This window comes from Hemicordylus capensis, chromosome 2 (assembly GCF_027244095.1).
Source record: "Hemicordylus capensis ecotype Gifberg chromosome 2, rHemCap1.1.pri, whole genome shotgun sequence".
Taxonomy (NCBI): domain Eukaryota; kingdom Metazoa; phylum Chordata; class Lepidosauria; order Squamata; family Cordylidae; genus Hemicordylus; species Hemicordylus capensis.
Window position 1 is genome coordinate 397,196,945 of NC_069658.1, and position 22,127 is coordinate 397,219,071.

At 42.2% G+C, this 22,127-nt stretch overlaps 1 protein-coding gene across 4 annotated transcripts in view; it reads left to right on the forward strand.

Moving 5' to 3' along the window:
* Window positions 1–22,127, forward strand: part of CACNA1G (calcium voltage-gated channel subunit alpha1 G) — a 492,338-nt gene that overhangs the window by 327,741 nt on the left and 142,470 nt on the right. For 3 of the 4 annotated variants that reach the window (XM_053297969.1, XM_053297972.1, XM_053297971.1), the window contains exons 10-17: window positions 3,847–3,998; window positions 6,797–6,982; window positions 7,843–7,957; window positions 9,589–9,744; window positions 15,656–15,724; window positions 20,505–20,598; window positions 21,249–21,433; window positions 21,635–22,081. In XM_053297969.1, the coding sequence (XP_053153944.1) occupies window positions 3,847–3,998; window positions 6,797–6,982; window positions 7,843–7,957; window positions 9,589–9,744; window positions 15,656–15,724; window positions 20,505–20,598; window positions 21,249–21,433; window positions 21,635–22,081 (1,404 nt within the window). The remainder of the gene's footprint in view (window positions 1–3,846; window positions 3,999–6,796; window positions 6,983–7,842; window positions 7,958–9,588; window positions 9,745–15,655; window positions 15,725–20,504; window positions 20,599–21,248; window positions 21,434–21,634; window positions 22,082–22,127) is intronic. The other variant, XM_053297970.1, reaches the window with a different exon arrangement.

Sequence of the window (22,127 nt, forward strand, 5' to 3'; positions counted from 1 at the left end):
GCCAAACTGAATATGTGTACAGTGATTTATATTATATTGAATTAAAAATAATACTTGTAGTCCCTTCGGGGGGCTTCCTAAAGGCTGTGTAGGTTCTGCAAATGTCCCCCCTCCCTCTGCTGGCTTCTAGGGCCTCGCAGGGACCATTTTAGCATGTGTCGTGGCCATTTTTTTAAAAATGGCCTCTAAAAACAAAATGGCCACCACGCATGCTCAAATGGCCTCTGCGAGGCCTGGCCTGGCCTAGGGCCTCACAGAGGCCATTTGAGCATGTGCAGTGGCCATTGTGTTTTCAGCAGCTTTTTTAAAAAAAATTTAGAAAATGGCACCCCCCTTCAAGTGGCACCCGGGGCACGTGCCCTGCCTGCCCCACCCTAGATAAGCCCCTGCCAGCCATTCCAAACAAGAATAGCTTGGGAAAATACACCATGTGACCATTACCCAAGAAGCTGTATTCTCAGAGTAACCCAAGCTCAAATAACATAGGAAAGTAAACGTTTCACACATTTTACTAACATGGCAACCCAAAGTAGTTCAAAGTAACCAAGATGCAGAAAGTATCTAAAGAGCAGCTATGCACAGTGGTGCCTATTGCCTAAAATGCTCTTGGACATCCTTTCTCCCCTTTTTCAGAGAAACTTGGCTGCTTTGTCGTAGCAGCCTCTCACAAGTGTCAGCTCAGTTCAGTCGGTATTCTATTCCAGTGTCAAGATGATGTCAAAACAATTTGGCTCCAGCTTTGCAGGGTGAATGTTGCACTGGAAAGCAAAAGATTCAGTGAGCCTGTAGGAAGACTTTAAAACCTATAAAGAAAAGTAAGTGGATGCAAGAAGTGCTCCAAAGAAATCAGACGGGCTTGCCTGTCTGATAGTTAGTATTAACTAAAGCTCTCAGCCACTGTGGTAACTTAAAGTGCTGAGACGCAGTCAATACTGGCGACCCATTTCTGTGTTCAACCTTATGAAAGATCCCTAAATCCAATTTAATTCAGTAAGACTCAAGCACATGTTAAAGTTTTTTTAAGTGCTTTGCTGATTAGAATCTAAGTCAGACTGTTGAAACTGCAATATCCAAACCACTTAAGTAACAGACTACTACATAAGATGGAATACAGTTAACTGGTGGAAGTACTTTGTCTTAACTAGGGATATGTGAAACCCCAAGGAGAAATTCCATTGTGAAATCCATTTTTCCAGGCCAGAACAATGGGTTTCTGCAGGAAATCAGTTTGTACTATGAGATTATGACTAGGCCTGTCTGTAGCTATTCTCTTTTTAGTCATAGGTACTGGGTGTTTTTATGCAGGCATACTTCACATACACTTACACTACATCATGGTAGTCTTTGGACTGCACTGTTTACACACACAGTATTGTTGTGTGTCTGTAGAATGCCTCTTGCCTTTGTCTGTACAGAAAGGCAACAAGGCAGCTTGAATCACAAGATCTCTGGTGGAGTTTTTGGACCAGCAGATGGCTGGTGTGAACTGAGGGGTTTCATAGTCAGAGAGGGCCTCGCCTCTTCCTGACTCCTCAGTTCAACCTTAATCCCAAGGAGGCATCGGAGAGCCAGCCTCCCCCTCCTCTTTAGCAGGCCCATCAGGCCCCAAGTTGCCAACACTCCACCTTCAGAGCTGGTACATTGGCACCTCCATTCCCACCCCGGGAACTCAAGTGTAATGGAAAGGGCTCTGAAGAAAGGACAAAAGCCCCTCTGAGGGGCACTGAGTCCATAGTGCTCCAGGGCTCTTCTGGGGACGGGGAGGATGTCTGGTTTCACCCCTGAAGGATCCAGGGTGTAGTCCTTGGGATCAAGCTTTCAGGGTGGGGTGGGATCCTCCTGCTCCTTTTTTGATAGGGTCTCTTTGGAGTCAGTGTCCAGGCCAACCCAAACAGCCTTTGTGCTGATGCAAAAAAAAATAACATCACACTTCCTGGATCCCACAATAACAACATGAATGTTTGGGTATGTATTCTCACAATACATACCCAAACTCCTGAATTTTTAATCACAGTTTGCACTAGGCAAAAGTTAACCTTGGATGTTCCATAAACATTTGGACGGTGAATATTGAGTTTCATTATTGTGAAAAAAACAGATGCAAGGGCAGTGCATCACATCAGAACTGATGCAATGCAAGGCTTACTGGACAATTTTTCATCCGATATGATCCAATGAAAATTGTCTCCAATAGAAAGATACAGTTCAATACAATTCTATAGTTTGTTGTATTGCATTGAATTGTATAGGTGGGGGGCAGTGGGGGACTTACCTGAAACCAAACAACAGTTCCCTTCTATCTTTTACACGGAAATTGGCTGCCTTCAGGGGAACTACAGTGACAACGCTTTGAGATGCCATTTCTCTCTCTCGAATTGCCTCAAAATGCCCCAGGTAAGGAAGCCATGACATGACATTGAGGCTATTCACACAATTGCAGAAAATCGGGCTAGCCTCCTCTAGCCTGATTTTCTGCAATTGTGAGAACCACTGGGCTTGGCTGCGAGCCCGGTGGTTCTTGAGCGGGTAACCCGCTCAAGTAGCCTGCCCCTAAAACCAGGTTTGCGGAGCGAGCGCTCCACAAATGCGGGTTTTTTTAATCATGAGTAGCCACAGTGCAGCTCCGCACCATGGCTACTCATGAGGAGACCCCCCCGGAGGGGAAGCAAAAAGCCGGCTCCGGGGGTCTCGCCAGCATGCCCTGCGCACTCGTGTAGGGCATGCTGGAGCTTCTGGGGGCCAATTGGCCCCCACTCCCCATAGCCCCCGCCGGCTCCATCACGGAGCCGGCAATCGTGTGGGCGGCCGATCCGGCCACCCAGGGCTCCCGCTCACTCTCCAAAACTGGGTCCCACTGATCGTGAGACCTGGCTCATTGTGTCTTTTCCTCAGTGCATTACCTGGAGGGAGAGTTACTCCCAGTAACTATAGGAAATGCCATTCCCCCTCTCCCAGTAATGCACTGGGGAAGCAATTATTCCAGAGGGAGAAATACAGTGTTCTAAAGCACTGGCATTGTTGTGGCTTGGAAGGCAGCCAGTTTCCATGTAGAAGATAGAAAGGAGCCCCCTTCTTGGTTTCAAGGAAGCCCCACCTGGTCCCCTACAAATTCATTCACCCTGATCTGATATATTGACTGAATGTGATGTATCCTCACATCTGCATTGTCAACATGATGCAATTACCAGTATCAGATTGAAACTTGGTTCCAAAACCAATAATTTCCTCAGTGGACAGCCCTAGTAGATACTTATAACATTTTGAGATCAGGTCTTTTAAAATCAGGTCTCAAACAATATACTCAGAGAAGTTAAAAAAATCTCTATCCATTATTCAAAATACAGATTTCATTCTGCAGTTAATTTTCTAATGACCCTTAATTAGTCTGTGTATGTGAGGATAGTCCATGAGTTGCGCATAATACTATATTTGTGAGACAGTGATACAGATACCAAACCAATTTTAGCAGCCTTCTTGCTGTACTTAATGTATATCAATTACTGTGAAATCTATAATGCTCTAATGACTAATTTAAGTTAGAGCTCCCACCAGCAGAGCAGAGCTGCAGAGCTCCCACCAGCTGGTAGGGAGAGAGGAAATTTGTGAGTTCTGGTCTAAATATCGAAGTAGTTCCCATTGTATTTGCTGGTCATGGCGCCTGGCTTTTGGAGCTGCAAAGAAGCACTCCAGGAGCTGCACTTGTCTTAAGATCCAGAGATTCTCCAGCTTTGTTTTACTGTCTTGCAGGAAGACATTATTTACTGAATTCCTCATCCCTTTGACTTTTCTGGTCTATCGGAGCAAACCATTCATTCTTTGCACTTTTTTTCTTGTTTATTTCTCCAGCCGGAAGAACTCACCAATGCCCTGGAAATCAGCAATATTGTCTTCACTAGTCTCTTTGCCCTAGAAATGCTTCTGAAACTCCTTGTGTATGGCCCTTTTGGCTACATCAAAAATCCATACAATATATTTGATGGAATCATCGTAGTGATCAGGTAATTGACAGAGAGTTACCCTTCTCCCAACTGGGCTGTGAAACAAAGCCTCTGGAAAATAGTGAGGAAAGATTGAAATGTTTATACGCGTCTTCCATTCCTTTGCTGCTGTGTTAGAAATATGTGCTCCATAAGTACTGTGGAAATTTCATAACAACCAACATTGTCTCCTTTGCTCACAGTTACATACAATGACACCACTTTGCTCCATTTGGGGAGACTGCAGTGGTTCTGCAGTCACAGGGGAACTGCTGAATGGAATCCACTCAATGCTGCTAGTGTTGTTGCATGTAGCATTACACACAAGGAGGGAGAATGACTACCAAGCATATACCTGTTAAAGTGAATGTATTCCCTTACAAAAGCACATGGCTAGGTCCAGGGTGTTTCTGTATGCAAAACATTCCAGTGCAATAAACAGTTAACATTTCCCTATCCCCCACATGGAAGACTGTGACCTCAAAAATGCTTCTGTCCCTATCTGGTTACGTAAGTTTGACTAATGCTGTTCTATTTATTTAATACTTGTATACTCAGTTTCCTCAGAAAATGTTCAAGGTGGCTTACAAATAATATAAAACATCCATTAAAAATAAGGAGAGAGAAAGCACAGTAACATAATAAAAGCGTGAAAGAAAATATGAAGAAAGACATCAGCAAAGTAGATTAAAATAAACATCATAAATACCAGCAGTGCACTAAAAGATGTAATCCCATAAAAACTGTTGTCACTAAAATCCTTACTAAAAACACTCCAAAAAGCAACAGCAGTAAAGCCATACCTACCGAGTTAAAAGACCAACCTTTTTCTGGGCACTTAACACTCCTAATGGCGCAGCGGGGAAAAGACTTGACTAGCAAGCCAGAGGTTGCTGGTTCGAATCCTTACTGGTATATTTCCCAGACTATGGGAAACGCCTATATCGGAAAAGATGCTGAAAAGCATTATCTTATTCTGCACGGGAGGAGGCAATGGTAAACCCTTCCTGTATTCTACCAAAGACAACCACAGGGCTCTGTGGGCACTAGGAGTCAACACTAACTCAATGGAGCACTTTACCTTTAAAACTCAAAATATTAGGTGCCTGCCATACCAACCAAGGGAAGGGCACTCTAGAAACTGGGAGCTACAATCCAGTCAGTCCAGCTCCCTGACCTCAGCAGGCAAGGGCACATGGAGAAGAGCCTCCTTAAATTATCTGAAAACCCAGGCAAGTTCTTTTGAAGGGAGGTGATTCTTGAGATGCACTGGTATAGAGCTGTATACATTAATAACAGCACTATGGGTTACACCCAGAAACACACAGGAAGCCAGTGAAGCTCTTGGTAAAACATATATGTCCATACAGTAGAAGCCTAGCTGCTGCGTTCTGAGCAAAACGAATTGTCCAAGAGGTCTTCAAAGGCAACCCCAAATATAATGCATTGCAGTAGTCAAGCCTGGATGTTATTTGGGCATGGATGTAGCTAAGTTACCTTCGCCCAGCAGTTAATGTAACAGTCAAAGGTGGTGGAAAGCACTTTTGTGCCACTGATGCCATTTGAGAATACAAAATGGGGCCAGATGCAGCAGCACTCCCAAACTGCATACCTGATCCTTAAGGGGGCTTGCAACCACTTCTGCAACAGCTGAACCCCACTTCCTCAGCTGGTTGGAGGACTGATCAATAGCCTTCATCTTGTCTGGATTGGGCTTCCATTTCTTGGTCCCCCTCCAGTCCATTGCTAGCCTTAAGCACCTGCAATAGCTCCACGGTTTCACCTGCCACAGGTGAAAAGGAGAAACAGAGCTGGTGCCATCATTATCAGCATAATGATGGTACCAATTTCTGGTTGCAGTCGGCACATGCAATATCTCGTTAAAAATGTGTAGGGATATGTTTTTAAAATGTGAATAGATGTTTCTGGCTAGAAGCTTTTCAGACATTTAAAAGCCATGGTGGGTGGGAGGGAAATTATGCCATTTGGTGTTACTTTATCCAACTGTAAAGTTATCAGTTTAAGAACAGGGAATGTATTGTGTATAACTTTATTATCAATCCATAAACTAGTATCATTTGATATATTTATGAAATAATAAATATAACTTCATTAATTTTCTCTTCAAATAATAACACACAGTCATATACCCAGGGTTAAAGATGGGTCCACACTGCAGCAAACAAAAAGGAATGTTTGTATTATTTGCACTTAGAAACAGTATCGATACTTCAATTATATTATGCAGAAACAGAAGGAAATCATGTTTCCAGAAACAAAGTTCAAAATTCTGCATTTCACTATTGATTTTGCAATAGAAAATATTTTATAAAAGAGTTTTTGTTTTTGTTTTTAGTTAATGTTGGATGTTTCTAATGGGCCTAATAATGGCCTTGAGAAAAAGACAGAATTTTCTTTTGCTTTTTTTCTGGGACTTCATATCCCTATAGTACACACTTGTAGGACCCCACTGTTTACACATCTAGCCTTGACTCAGATGGAAGAAAGCATCCTGTGAGCATCCATACATCACATCCATTGTGCCAGTGTTTCCCAACCTGGGGAACTCCAGATGTTGCTGAACTACAACTCCCATCAGCCCCAGCTGGCTGGGAATGATGGAAGCTGTAGTTAGCAACATCTGCAGGCCCCCCAGGTTGGGAACCACTGCATTGTCACTGAACTTCTACTAGCCCACTTGGACTAGGAGCCTTCCTCAGTTCATTTCAGTTACTTGCCACTTTTGCTGTATGCACTATATGCAGTGATGTTGTGCTTCCTCTCAAGCTCCAAGTTAATATTATTCTGTCTCTTCTTAGTGTCTGGGAGATAGTGGGACAACAGGGTGGGGGCCTGTCGGTTCTGCGGACCTTTCGTCTTATGCGAGTCCTGAAGCTGGTCCGTTTCATGCCTGCTCTCCAGCGCCAGCTAGTGGTCCTCATGAAAACTATGGACAATGTGGCCACCTTCTGCATGCTGCTAATGCTTTTCATCTTTATCTTCAGGTGAGTAGTTAATAAAAGTCTTTATTCTCTTTTGCACGGTGCTGTTTCTGTGCTTTAAGGTGAGATCAGTCAAGATTATTTTATGCCCAAGACAGAATACCTAATACAAGTTGTTAAGAAGGAAGGTGATGATTTGATATATTGTGCTTCAGCTTCACCTACTGGAGCGCTGTGCTTATCTGATTTTCCCTTACTATGGTTTAGTGTGGTTACATTGGGGATGGCCCTAACTTGAACTCTCAGAGGTGAACAGCAGTACGATATGGTTTGTCAGCATTCAAGCCCTCAAAATTCAACTATCTTCATAAAGAGAGAGATCTAACATTCTAGCTCTGATTTCTTGTTTGATTTCTGTTCAGATTCCTTGTTGTTGCTTTAAAAAAAAACTGCTTTGCACAAATTTAGTTTGTTGTTGTTGTTGTTGTTTTTGTTCTGTATTTCATGTAAACCATTTGGAGTAAAATTGTTCTTGGAAAAGCATTGGGGGGGTGGGGGAAGAGAGAATCCCCAAAATAGTCCTCGCTCTATGTGAACATTCATTTGCTAGTTACTGCAAGGCATGATGCCAGAGGTGGTACTAGAAAGTAGCTTACTAAATATGTTTTAGTTTTTAAATGTTTAGTAAAAACTAAATATGTTTTTTGTAAAATAAAAAATAAAAAATTAGCTTGGGTTTGGGGTTTTTGTTCTGTTTTGATGCGGGTGTGAGGACAGGAAAGACATTGTGAGAAGGAATTTTGCTCCAGTTTACTAAGCTGGCTGAGTCTCCATTTATCTCCAGCACTGTCCTCCTGATGTTAAATGTCCTGTTCTGATTCTTTAAAATATCATTCAACCCATTTTTCCCCCTTTACATTCAGTATCCTTGGGATGCATCTCTTTGGCTGTAAGTTTGCTTCAGAGAGAGATGGAGACACTGTTCCTGACAGGAAGAATTTTGATTCCTTGCTCTGGGCCATTGTTACTGTTTTCCAGGTAATGCATCAGTCATGGCTGATAATGCTGAACAAACAGTCATCCACACTTGAAGAAAGCAGTTTGGGGTTTTCCAAAATCCCATGCAGAATTTGAAGACAGCAAAAGAAATGGGGGGATGGGAAAGGGAGAAATAACGAGTTCCAGAAAGCTTCCCGTAAAAGAAGTTCCTGAATTAGGCTAAGTTGGCCAGATCAAAATTTCAGAAATCAATATGTTTTACCAACATGCACAGGATCATTTAAAAAAAAAATCAGGATCATAAAAAATCAGGATCATAAATAGGGCATGTCTGTATGTTTGTACTGTGAAATACTGATGTTCTGGAATTAATGGCAGAGAAAATTATTTTCAGGTGGCAAGTTACACAGTGGTTTCTCATATTGGCATTAGTGTCAGGATTTTGCACAGGCAACTGGATATAGTTAGCAATTGTTGGGGATGAAACAGAGTTCAGTTGTTAGTGAGTGAGAGTTATGATCAAAATGATCAGGCTGTCCTTGATTTGAGATTGCTGTTGAACTGAACTCAGCTCATTTTACTGTAATAAAATACAGAGGTCATCCTGGTTCTTTGCAGGATAAATCCAAGGGATTTCAGGCAGTGATTGATGGAGTCCAAAGATTGGTGTAACCTGTACCTAATTAGAAGACTACTTTTGTGGTCATTCAGATTAGGAAGAGCAAGTCTTATGTCTCCCCAGCCCGCTAGTCAAAGGAGAGCATTTTTAACCAACTATGAATGAGAATGGGCGTGTAGAGCAAGAGTCATACATGCATGGTTCTGACTCTAAATCTCACAAGCTAGGTTCATGTGGGCTGTGCCTTCAAAGATCTGGATCTGTCTGGTTTAAATGAGAGGGGGAAAGGCTGCTGTGGAGCATAATAAATACTGTGCATGTAATACTAGTGTGCTAAATAGCTTCTTTGTCAAATGTTTAACCTTGGGAAATAATAGGACTGTGCATGTCGGTAAAAGTCAGGACTCCCCTTCGGAATTCCCAGCCCCCACCAGAAAGAGCATCTGCCCCAGGGAGGAGGGTAGTGGCCGTGGCCCTTTAAAAGCCACCCAGCTGTGGCGGCTGTGGTTCCTCTGTGAAGCATCCAGTGGGCATGCAGGGGGTGACCAAGGGGAAGCTTTTTTGCGGCTGAGAGCTGCAGGGATGTGCACCCTCCGAGGACCCCTGTGGATCCCAGCCACCCTGCGCAAGTGCGTAGCTTCCCCTTGGTCACTCCCCGCCTTCCCCCTGGATGCTTTGCAGCAGTGTCACAGCCACCCAGCATTTCCCCCACTAGTACTGGGTGGCTTTTAAAGGGCTACCATCACTACCTTCCTACCTGGGGCAGATGCTCCTTCAGGTGGGGGCTGGGAATTCCGAAGGGGAATCCTGACTTTTACTGACATGCCCCGCCACCACTCCTCCTACCTTGGGCAGGTGCCTTGTTGGGGACTGCCTCCTTGTGATGGGGACCAGGAATTCCAAAGCGGAATATTGATTTTTTTAGCGACGTGCACGGTCCTAGGAAATAAAGCTTCCTCCGCTTTGAACAGTGAAACTAGTAGGAGACATGAAAGAATACTGCTCTGTGCTACTGTTTCCTATCATGCGGTCTATTTTTCCTCCATTCCAGATACTGACTCAGGAAGACTGGAATAAAGTCCTGTACAATGGCATGGCTTCTACCTCTTCCTGGGCTGCCCTCTACTTCATTGCCCTCATGACATTTGGAAATTACGTTCTCTTTAATTTGTTGGTTGCCATTTTGGTCGAAGGTTTTCAGACAGAGGTAAAGCTTGGAGTAACTTCTTTGTCTCTTCTTTGATATAAGTATTGTGGGGGGGGGGGTCTAGAACCCACATAGAACTGGCAAAAAGAAAACAGTGTTTTTCATTTTCCTTATCTAATGTATCATAAATCATGGCCTTACGCTTACAAGAAATGCTAAGCAAAAGCATTGTTAGCATTAACTCGGATGCAAAAATTCTGCAGTGGGTATCACATGGAGGAAACATAATGACAGTGGCTGACCTCATGCATGCATGCTTCTCACAAGAGTGCACACATAGCACTATCTCCTGCGTAGTTCCAAAATGTGGGCACTCTTGCATAGTGGATATGTTTCCACTGTAACAGAATCCTTCCAGAGTGTGGGGAGAGTGCTGAAAATAGTTGTGTTCTTGCTCAAGAGCACCCGAGCTTCAGAAGTGTGTGAGCTAGCACTCTGGGTGCACTCTTGTTAGAAGCACAAACAGAGCATTAGTATGTCAGCTGGTATCTTTGAACCAAGCTTTGTTGTCTTTAGGAACCCATTAAAATCTGGCCCATAAATATATTCAGGCAAGTTGAGAAATGAGTGGTGTTATTGTCTTATTTGCTGTGTACCAGCTTATAACTGTCTTATTTGTATACCAGTTTCTAAAGCAGTTTATAATGGCCTGGATCACACAATTGTTTGAATCTAAGTTTAATATGGGTTACTGACATTAGCATGATTGTGTGAACCCACACCAAGCTGGTGTATGGTCCAAGATAAATCTGAAATTCCTTCTTTGGCATGTCAGTAACCCACATTAAACCTTGATTCAAACAGTTGTGTGAACCAGGCCAATGAATAAGTCTTCCTAAAACAAGCCATCAAACAGTTCTTCTTGCAACTCAAACTGCCGACAAAACACTAGTCATACAGCAATAAAATGTCAAAATGATTTAGAGGCATTATTCTAGATTAGGCTTTAGCCCCCAGCATTATTCAATAGCATCTAGTAGTGCAGGTTCTAAATTAAAATGATGTTTATAAAGCAGGTGTGGCAGAAGAATAACTACCACTCCAAGTATGACACCTTTGCCTTTGTATTCATCCACATTATAAAGATCCATTTAGAAAAGCTCCAGGACTTTTTATTTATTTATTTTTTCAAGTGCAGTTTACGGAGAAGATTTATTGAGGACTCTTTGGGCAAGGCAGCCAGAGTGTCTCTTGTTTTTTTGTTTTTCTTAAATCCTGTCTTCTCCAGGCTGTTGTGTTTCATTTATTTTGTTTCTGCTTGGTATCATGTCCATGTCTCCATGTAATAGTCTTTTTGTCTTAGATAATGGAGGAAGGGTCATTCTGACAATACTCTGAGCAGTCAAAGGTTTCTTTTCAAGAAGTAGGTGATGCTTCACATTGCAGGCAGCAGAGGCAAAACAACCTCAGCACACTTGTCAAATGATTAGAGGATGTCTGTCTCCAGCACTGCATGTGTTGACCCTAGCAAGTGTACTCAGTTGGAAAGATCTCTTGCTGCCAATTTCTGCTTTGCTAATCATGGCCTGAAATTAATATGGTACCCATATGTCCAAAGCAGATGTCTAGAGCATAAATGCTATAAAGTTTTTATTCTTGGAACATAATAATGTGCCCTGATAATGAATCAGCAAAACTCTGTGAATGCCTATAGTTTCACCATATACTAATTTAGGATATGTCCCTTTTTAAATTTTTGTCCCATTTTAAAAGAACTGAATAACCTTCACATTTCAGTGCAACTATTACCTCCTTATAGCATGCATACTGATAATCCTCACTTAATGAAGTAGTGAGGTCTACTTTTGTCTGAGGCTTTTTAAGCTCAAAGGCAGTTTGTTCCTTAAGCTCCCTCCCGTTTTTCCTTCTGGATTCTTCCATAAAAATACCTCTCAGTGCTGCTGCTGCTGCTGCTGCTTCTCCTGGCTTTGCTTTATCTCTGTGATCCTCAAGTACCTTTCCTCAGCTCTAGAAACACTTTGTTAATTTTAGTGCCTGACAGTGCAGGTTGTTTCTGTTGCTAAGCAGCAGACATACATATATGAAGGAATGGCACTGCTCTAAAATAACTTTTTAACATGAGCCTTTTAATTCTTGCCTCGTGGAGGATGCGCATGGCACTTCTCCTACAGCATAAGGGTGGGTTTTGTTTCCCAAATTTCCGTGTGAAAACTATTCACATTCCAAATGTTGCGACTGAGCTTGCAGAAGTTGTAAAGTGTGGAAGAAGAGGAGGGAGACTCTCTTTGATAGAGCTAGTAATGCAAAATTACTGACTGAGCTGTCAGGTCTCTGCCCTGAGGGATTTATCTCAGAAACAAACATTGGCTCCTGGTGAGAGAGCTTTCTGTCAGAGATAAAGCACCTCTCCCAAGGGACTTCATGATAATATTATCTATGAAATATATTCTTCTATTGGTAATCATTTCATGTTACCTACAGTTTCTGTGCTTGTCTCTGACAATCCTTAGTGTGGCTGGTTCATCTCATATCTCTCTTTTGTGCTGGTTAGTCTTCTAACTTCCTGTCTCATGCCACAAAGCAACCTGTGAGTAAGGATGGCAGGGGTTGGTAATTCTTCCTAGAGCTGTATGTAAATAGTGAAGATTCAAATTGGTTGTCACTGAGGCCGAGGCTGAACAGTATGTGACAAAGGAGTTCTAACTGATGAAGCAGAAGTGTGGGGTGGGGGGCAGGGAGAGAAATAACTTTTCATTCGTCACTTAATGACATTTTTTGGAACGTATCTTGGTCATGTCTTGTGCTTCAAACAATACAATCCCATGATTAACCTTAAGAAGCATAACCGTTTACATTTTAGCTTATTCTGGTTTACTGATGTATCTTCCTTTCTACAAGTCAGTTTCACAGTACTCCAGGCTGGTTTTCCTGATTGAAAGAGTAATGCAAAGCCTCTCCACAGGCCTTTACTGTTTTGGCTTCAGACCTAGCTGAGTGTCAGAGCCAGAAGTGAAGGAGTTCCAGAGCCTTCACCTTCCAAAACTGCTTGCCTTACCTCATCTTCTGTTTGCCTACCAGGCTTACCACAGAGTCTGGTTACAGCAGCCTTATCATTGACGCTGCTATATATCACACCCTGGCTTCCTGACCCCGCCCCTTCCTCCTTCCTATATAAGCTTCCTCTCCTTCAGTTGCCCATTCTTTATTCCCTTCCTTCACATGTAATGGCGCAGCGGGGAAGCAACCTGCCTAGAGAGCAAGAGGCTGTTGGTTCGAATCCCCGCTGGTGTGTTCCCCAGAATATGGGACACTCCTATATTGGGCAGCAGCTATAAAGGAAGGTGCCAAAAGGCATAATCTCATACTGTGTGAGAGAAGGCAATGGTAAACCACTCCTGTATTCTACCAAGAAAACCACATGACTCTGTGGTTGCCAGGAGTCAACACTGACTTGACGGCATAATCACATGTAAAAGCCTTTGTTTACATGTGATTATGTAAACAAACCATCCCAGACACCCCTTTCCCCCTGACCATGCCCAGGTAAGTCCTTTGTTTGGGAAGCTGCTGTTTGTTTGTGTGCTGCGTGACAGAAAGTCAGGTGGAGGAGCTGCCTGCTAAGATTCCAAAGCCATTCACGCTCCCAAAAATTGATTATGTGGGTGGCAAAAATGTCAAGCAGAGGAGTGGGAAATGATTGTGTGCAAGAAGTCAATCATAGTTTATTGGTGCAGACAGAGACTATTTGATTCAAGATCAAATCTAAGAATGATCACCAGTGTTGGCTGCCCACACCGACCAACTACAATCCTCACACATGATCACTTCCTGCTTCTCCGCCTGATATTTTCACCTCTCTCATGATTGATTTTTGGGAGCACACACAGCTCTGGAATCTTAGCTGGCGGCACCTCATTCTTACTTTCAATTGTGGAAACCAGCTCTCTAAATTAAGTGTCTGCTTAATTCCAGATATTGACCATCTGTCCTTCAAAATAATTCTGATTTACTGACAACATTACCCTAGACATAAAACCCTCAGTCACATCCAGCATAAACCATGACAGGCAAGAGTAAATTAAGGTTGCATCCTAAACACACTTATTAGTGAGTAAGTGCCATTGAATACAGTGGAATCCAAAGTAGGATTGTGCTGCACATCTTTGTTTGACATACTGAAAATAGTATGAACACTTTTGCTATTTGTACAACAGACAGAAAACTGAAATACAGCAAGAGAAATCAAATTTCTTAGGGCACATTCAGACGACTTACTGCAAGCAAGGTGGAGAGAACTGGAGGTACCCCACCCCCTTACTTGCAACAGATCATCTGAACCCACCCTTAAATCAGATTAGACTGATTGAAATTAGACTCTCAAGAATCAGAGACTGCCCTGTCTATAAATCTGCATGCTCAACCTAAAACCCATCATCTTGTATTCTGCTATGCACTGGAATTCATGAAAGGTGGTGGTCAATGGAAGAAATGATCATATGTTTTTTAGAATTTTCTTTCAAAGTACAATGCTCTCCACTAAATGAGTTTCTATCAACAAGTTGAATATAACAGGATGATAGACCCAAACTTGAAATAATGTCTCATTTTTAAGCCCCAAGAGTCTGTCCCAAAATAAATTAAAGTTAACAGGGTCTTCCTGTCTTCTGTGGTCTTTGAATTATGTGCCTGTTGCTTTCCATGAAAGGTATAATTGAGAGATTAACCTTTCCCTATTAGCAGCACAGCAAATGGCATCCGGCTGAACGGTCAATAAATGGATATTATTTTTGTAGTTTCATCCACACTTTCATCCCCACTACTTGGAAGGCAACCACAGAATCCTTGTCAGGCTTCTCTCTTTCCCTCACCCTGCTACTTTTCTTACATTCCTATGGACATTAAAGGCACAAGAAAAGCTGGGCACAAGCCTGTCGCTTGAACCTTCTGATCTGATGTTTTAATGCATCAAATAGGTACAGTATTCAGTTGAAATGAAACAGGGAAATCGATTGGGGTATTTGCCAAACCCTTGTTAGAAATGTAATGTGTGAAGCAATCCTAACAGGACAGTGTCGGAGCTAACGTTTCTAGATATTTTCACTTAAATATTTGGTCCTTACTCAGATATTGGTGCTGTGTCCTAATCCAGTATTAATTCAATCTGAACATTGTTGTTGACTATATGTGGATACAGATTTTGACTTGTGGTGGTATCTTAAATGGGGGGTGGGATGGGGGATGAAAATGGCCAAGATCCAAAGAGCTGCTTTAGGCATGGCCAGGGCTTAATTACTCCCAGTGAAATGTTGACTTTCTTTTCCCTTGGACAGAAGATCTCCTTTGCCATATCACAAATTGCTCTGGAAAGTCCCCTCAGTTTTAAAAGTGGTTTGCCATGTGTCATGAGGAGCAGGAATCTGCTCCTTGAGAAACACAAGTTTCCTTGTGCACATAGAATTTGTTGCATGGTTCCGTGAATCCTGACGTACGTGTGTCTGTGTGTGTACACATATTCACACATGCAAATCATACAAGTGTATTTTTAATAGTTTGACAGTCACTTATTAATGTATTGGTCACTAAATAAGCATCTTTCTTCAGAACTCTTAATTTAAAGGTAAGGTTGATTTTCCCACAAGGGATGTCCAGCAGCTTGAACTACCCCCCCCCTTTTTTTTTTTTGCACAGGGCAGATATGGAGGCATCAGGTGACTGAAATGTAGTTTAATCTGTTCCACTGCTTCTCCTTGATATGAAATTGACCCCAATGGGTGCCTTCCCCTTCTCTCACCTTTCCCTTTTTGTTTGTATCCTTTTATATCAATGTGTTTTCCCCTTTGATCCACTCTCAATTTTGATATTACAATTTTGTAAAACCTGAAAACCCTCCTTCCTCCTTCCCTCCCCTCCTTGCCCTCTTCCCCACCCTCCTTCCTCATTTTTACTTCAGGAAATCACCAAACGGGAAGCAGCGAGTAGGCAGTTAAGCTGTATTCAGCTGCCTGTCGACTCGTCGGTGGTACGTAAGACCTTGGCATGAATACCCCAAGCTTTGTCTGATAGTTGTTTCTCTCTGTGGTGATTAATCACATCATTCCCACTGTTCTCATCATGGTAGCTGTTTCGTTTTGAATTTGCTGTTCTCATCAAGATAGCCTTGATTTTAAGTCTCTTCCTTCTTTGAAGGCATTATCAGAATCTCCCTAGTAATACAACTCTGCTCTAGATCCCAACCAGCTGATCTTCTTTAGATGCTTCGGGTTTTTCCCTAAAAGGGAGAGGGCATTTTATGTTTTTCGTACATTGAAGTCCAGTTGCATGTCTTAATCCATGCTCCCTAACTTGTAGCTAGGCATAAGCAACATGTGAGCTGTGGTTGCTCCAAGACTTGATTGGAGCCAGGCCACTGGAGACTGCTTACTTTTACCACTTTTGTGTACCTTTTTGAGCATTGCTCCCATGGATTTAGATTCACAGGGAGAGCATGAATCTAATATACTTGCTCAAGTATATCATTAATGTACTATCTTAGGCCCAGATCCCATTCAAGTCATTGAGAAACTGCCCATTGGCTCAAGTAATTCTAAGAAAACACAGTCCAAGTTGTTTTCAAGATATATTCTTGATTGTGCATACTACTTACAAACAGCAGGAGTCTTGCATGCTAAGCCCAGCTTCCTTTTATAGAGAGAGAGATCATAGACCCATCAAAGACAGAAGGGACCAAAAATCAAGTATGCTTTGTGGATGCTCATGTGTGAGAGCACTCTGTTCCAGACAAGTCAATACTAGCATTGAAGCAGCTGCAATAATTTATGAAGTCTTGAAGTTTAAAAAAAGGTGCAGGTTCATTCTGATGACCTGGACAACACCACCCACAATCTCCATGTGGATTTCTCCAGTTTGGGATATGTAGGGCAGGTCAGAACAAAGGTTAACACTGTCACCCACTCGTAACACCTACTCCTCCATTGGTATTTGAAGTGTTGGTAGGATTAAATCCTAACAATATTCTGTAGCCTCTTAAAATCCAAAGCAACTGAATTAAACCTGAACATGTCAAATGATGGCATCATACAAGTCTGCATCACTGGTTTATATCTATGAAATCAAACACATCCCAAAATCTGCCTCCCTTCCCACCACTTATTCCTACTATATGCCGCCTCTTTCTCATTTTTCTCTTCTATATTGGAAGCAGTGGCAGCATCTGGACTAAGTCCCAATGAAATTAATGGGATTTAAGTTAGTTGTAACTTTAAACCACTCAGAGACGTGAGTTTGGGGCGGTATATAAATTTGCTAAATAAATAAACTAACATTTCATGCTAACTAGTCTGCTGGCCAGTGCCTTATTAAAAACAGGTAATTATTGGACGCAGTGGCAGCATCTCGACTAAGTCCCAATGAAGCTAATGAGATTTAAGTTAGAAATTTGCTAAATAAATAAATAAACTAACATTTCATACTAACTAGTATGGATGCAACCTTAAGTGGCACAGCAGGGAAATGCTTGAAACACAAGCAGAAGGTTGCCAGTTCGTATCCCCACTGGTACTATATCGGGCAGCAGAGATATAGGAAGATACTGAAAGGCATCATCTCATACAGTGCAAGAGGAAGCAATGGTAAACCCCTCCTGTATTCTACCAAAGAAAACCACAGGGCTCTGTGGGCGCCAGGAGTCGACTTGACGGCACACTTTGCTTTTTACTAGTGTGGATGCTGGCCAGTGCCTTCTGTTTCAGATCAAAGACCCTTTATATTACAATCAACTGCCTTCCCTATATATAGATATATCTCCAGTACGTTTTGGCCCCATCATGGTGCTACAAAAAAGATTTGAACTCTGTATTTGATTATGTAATGCCCTTTTTCATCCAGAAAGGCAAACTGGGAGTGAAAAAACAGGTAATTATTGGAGGCTTGGTGGTTGATGCTTGCCTGCAGCTAAACATAGTACTTAGTATATTAAAGAGAGTACTGATATGTTCCAGTGCAGAGATGCTTCATTCTGAAGGGAAGATGGGGTTTGGTGCTGGAGGGCTGGAGGATAAACTCCCAGCTGATTCTTTCTGCATACCGGTAGAGACATTGGACAATGTCTCCTTACAGTTAAAACATTTTTTAGGAATACAAACTGAATAATGAAATAATGAAAAATAATGAAAATGCATTGTTAATTCTAGTTCTGCAGTTTGCAACATTATTTTTGATTAGAGCTTTCAGATGATCTACACTAAAGGTTTTTACTCATTTAACTCTTTATATTAAATAAGTAGTCAATTAATTACTCTCTGTTGTTAATGCTTTTTCACATACATAGTGCTTTGGCTCCAAACATTTGTGCTAGTGTCATCAGTTGTGTGCATACATAGCATCATTTTAGGTGATATTTCGTGTAATATCATATTACACTGGCACAGTCTTCCATCCAAAACGCTTTTTGCTGGTGCAGCAAGTCTATAAAAGTACATCTGCACAGGAATGTCTCCGGTTTATATTTAGTGCTATAGTTCCAAATTGGAATAGCAGGAAACATTGCTTAACAGAATAGATGCCAACAGGGCTGGTCTAATTCATACACCACCCATGCAGTCACCAGGCAGTCCAAAATTTCCCAAGTTTAAGTCCAATGCATCACCCTCTTGAAAACATTGATGTTGACATTTTTACAGTATAAATACATGTGATGTTTAATTAAGGAAGCAGTTTATCTTCATTAAATAATGTAATCATTTATTATTGCGGAAATCATCTTAAATGAATTATCCGAACGAAGAGAGAGAGGCAGATACTTAACAGCAGTACTGTTAACTCTGGGCACTATATACAAGGGACGGTTTCAATTAAGAAAGGCTTGGGATACTTCTACACCTAAACTAATATGCCTTGGCCCAATAAGATATCTTACCTTATCCTTACCTGTTTTATGCCTCTTATTTTCTGGAAAACATGGTGAGATCTCCTAATGACTGAATTAATCAGTTCATTGCCGGGATTAATGGATTAGTGCCTCCAGTTCTGCTTCTAATGGTTCTGTTATAGGAAACTGGTCATTTCCAGCATGCCTGCTGGGAAACGTCCGAAAGGAAAGAAGTTAGCTTGATGCTATGTGCCATCAAGATCCGATTAGTTTGAGCCAGATTCCTTAACTGAGTATCCCCTCTTCAGAGAATTTTTTTTTAAAATCCCACTCACCAAGATGCGGGTGGTAGAATGTCTCTGAGTAGACCTTGAATCCTTAAGAACATGTAGATATGTAAAAGCTCAGGATTTCGTATTTTTTGCAATCACTATGTCTGATGAAGAAGCATCTTTGAAAAAGTCCATAGCTTGACTGGAGATAAATACATTATGTAAATATATTCATCTGCATAAATAAACAAACACATTCTTAATTGGAGAAAATAAAGGTCATTTATGCTGATGATGTGGCTCTGTACCCTTTAATCAGGCAAAGCTCCCAATTATTTTCAGAAAGCTACTGTATAACTTTATCCTCCCAACTAATGCCCTTTCTGCTTTTCATGTTTTGCCCAAGCACCAAATGTCATCAGGGTGAGCCAAAGCTTCTTAGTACGGCAGCATAGACTTGGTTGTACTTTCATGAGGTTGTGGCCTTACTTTCCTTATCTTCTTGCTAAAAGATGTTGCTTGGCTTCTCTGTTATCACTGCACTGACCTCCTCCTTCTCCTCCTCCTCCTCCTCCTCCTCTCCTCTCTCTTCTCAACATACACCAGATTCTCACCACCACTTCCACCGCATCTGCCAAAGAACTGGAAGGGGAAGGTGTTGAGAGACTTTTCTTAGAGATGCGTGATCTAAGAAACCATTGAAGGAAACCAGAAAAGACTAATGAACTAGTACATTATTTAGCACAGAATAAAAAAGGCTATAAGCCAACTTCCTAACAGGGAAATTTTGTAGTCAGTTATTAGCATTCTAAATTGTTAGAAAGATCTTGTCAGTTTGGTAATACAATTCTTTTGAAAAGAATCTTTCCCACATATAGCCCTCTGCCAATGCTATGGAATAGCACTCCCATTTATCCAAATGTGTGTTTACCCAACCAGAATGTGTCTTGTTCCCTCAAATTATTCAGGTGTAAGTTTGTAATGTAAATAAGTTAATAATAGCAGGCTAAAAAGCTGCATGGAGTAGTGTGATAAGGAGTGGCCCACTTGGCTGGAGCTTCTCCTGGTCATCTTTGTCAAATACCAGCATAGGAAGATCCCTTATACTGAGTAGATCTTTGGTCCATCTAACTCAGTATTGTCTTCATTGACTGGCATCTGCTCTCCATGGTCTCAGGCTGGAGTCTCCCAGCCCTACCTGAAGATGCCAGGGAGTTAACCGGGGACCTTCTGCATGAAAAGCAGATGCTCTACCACTAAGCTACCCCATCCCCTAAGTGAAGTACAGATATGTTAGGAGTTCTTCCTAACCACCAGGGGGGAAAATGAGGAGGAGAGCCCATTTTTGACAGTACAGATTTTAGCTGTGGTTCCAACAGAAATGGGTTAATTGTTTCTAGCTCATTCAAATCCAAAGTCATTTAGCTGCTTCTGAATAATATGTAGGCTCTACCCTTTGTGAAGGGGTACTAGATAGTGACTTGATGTGATATAAATATATGCATGCATCATTTTGTGGAAGGTGATGTCCCATTGTGGTAACAATTTCAGTGGAACAGTGGATATCTTGTTGGGGAAAATATCCTTTTATACAGAGGGGAGATTTGGAACTATTGTTTGTTCTTTTCTCTTGTGTGCTAACACACCCTATTTTGCTTTAGGGTGATGCTACTAAGTCTGATTCTGATGGGGAGCTTTTCCCCCGTAGTCTGGAAGAAGACTGTGGACTTAAGAAAAATGTTTCAAATCCAGCCTGTAAGTAACAACGTATTGGTTGCTATTTGGAGAGGTGTTTGTTTCACTTTAGTATGAAAAGTGGAGGTTGCTGAACTTCTAGCCTCCAGAACAGTCTTGCTGAAGTAGATTCAAGAGTCCAAGCGGATGTGATGGAAGGACTACAGTGGAAATAACATAAATTCTCCTTAGTGGAGCATCTCAGTAACAATAATGCCTTTAAGGAGATTTCAGTATGACTTATGGATCATGGGCTGATGGCATTGTGGTATTTGGGTCAGTTACATACTCTGCACAAGCGTTAAGGAAAATCTCACTGTGTATGATCCACTCCACCTCCCTTATTTTTCCAGGGTGCCATTACAGGGTATCCACTGAGAGAAGGAAAACAGGCATTGCTGCTCTCTCTAAATGAGAATGGAGTGAGGAAAGTAGGGTGTGTCTATCTAGCATTGATACGTAGAAAGGGAAAGTGCCCAGAGGTAAATTAGAGCAAATCAAATAAGTGAACTGTGCCAAAGTCATGGAAAGCTCCTGCTGCAAGACAGATAGATAAGGAAGAGAAGCTCTGTGAGAGTACAAAGTTCAGGAAAAGATGGCTGCAGTCATGGCCGCATGGAGGTTGTTTGTCTTTTCGGCTATGACCTAAATGTACCCCTTTTCCCCCTTAGTGATGGCTCTTTGTGACCACCCAGAGCTAAAGAAGAGCTTGACCCCTCCGCTCATCATTCACACAGCTGCTACACCAATGCCCATGCCAAAAAGTGCCATCTATGGAGAAGCAGCTCAGGGCTATGACTCCCGAAGAGCTAGTAGCGTCTCCATGGATCCCAATGCATACGATCTCAAATCCCCGGTATGTGAGTTGTCTTCCTCCTTGTGCTTTATTTGTTTCTTGAGTAACAGACCTTACCTGAGTACCCTTGCTCTTTGATCTGATGCCATCAGTTTGATGTCTTCAGGCCTTGCTAGCCGAGTGCAAACCGAAGATAGTTGCTATTGTTTGTTTATTACTTGCATAGATTTCCCCCATGTTTTCCCCTTGTCTTTGCCTCAGGTGAGTGCCCGGAGCTCTCCACATAGTCCTTGGAGTGCTGGCAGTAGCTGGAACAGCCGCAGGTCCAGCTGGAACAGCATTGGGCGAGCTCCCAGCTTGAAACGCCGCAACCAAAGTGGAGAGCGCAAGTCTCTTCTGTCAGGGGATGGGAAGCAGAGCTCAGAGGAAGGAGAAAGCTCCGACGAAGAGCGATCCAGCCGGACTGGGAGCATTAATGGCTCTATACCTCACCGCATAGAGTCACTGGAAACCAAAGGCTCCTTTGACTTCCAAGATACCCTGCAGGTGCCTTCTCTTTACCGTACCAGTAGCATGCACAGTAGCCACACCTCCACTTCAGAGCACCAAGACTGCAATGGGAAAACATCCCCACAAGTCCTGATACAACAGATTCATTTAGAAGATCCACTTCCTGAATGTGATGATATGGATGATGAGGGCAACTTGGTAAGTGAGACCCTGCATACCTTCTCCCTTGATTGGGCCTTTTTTC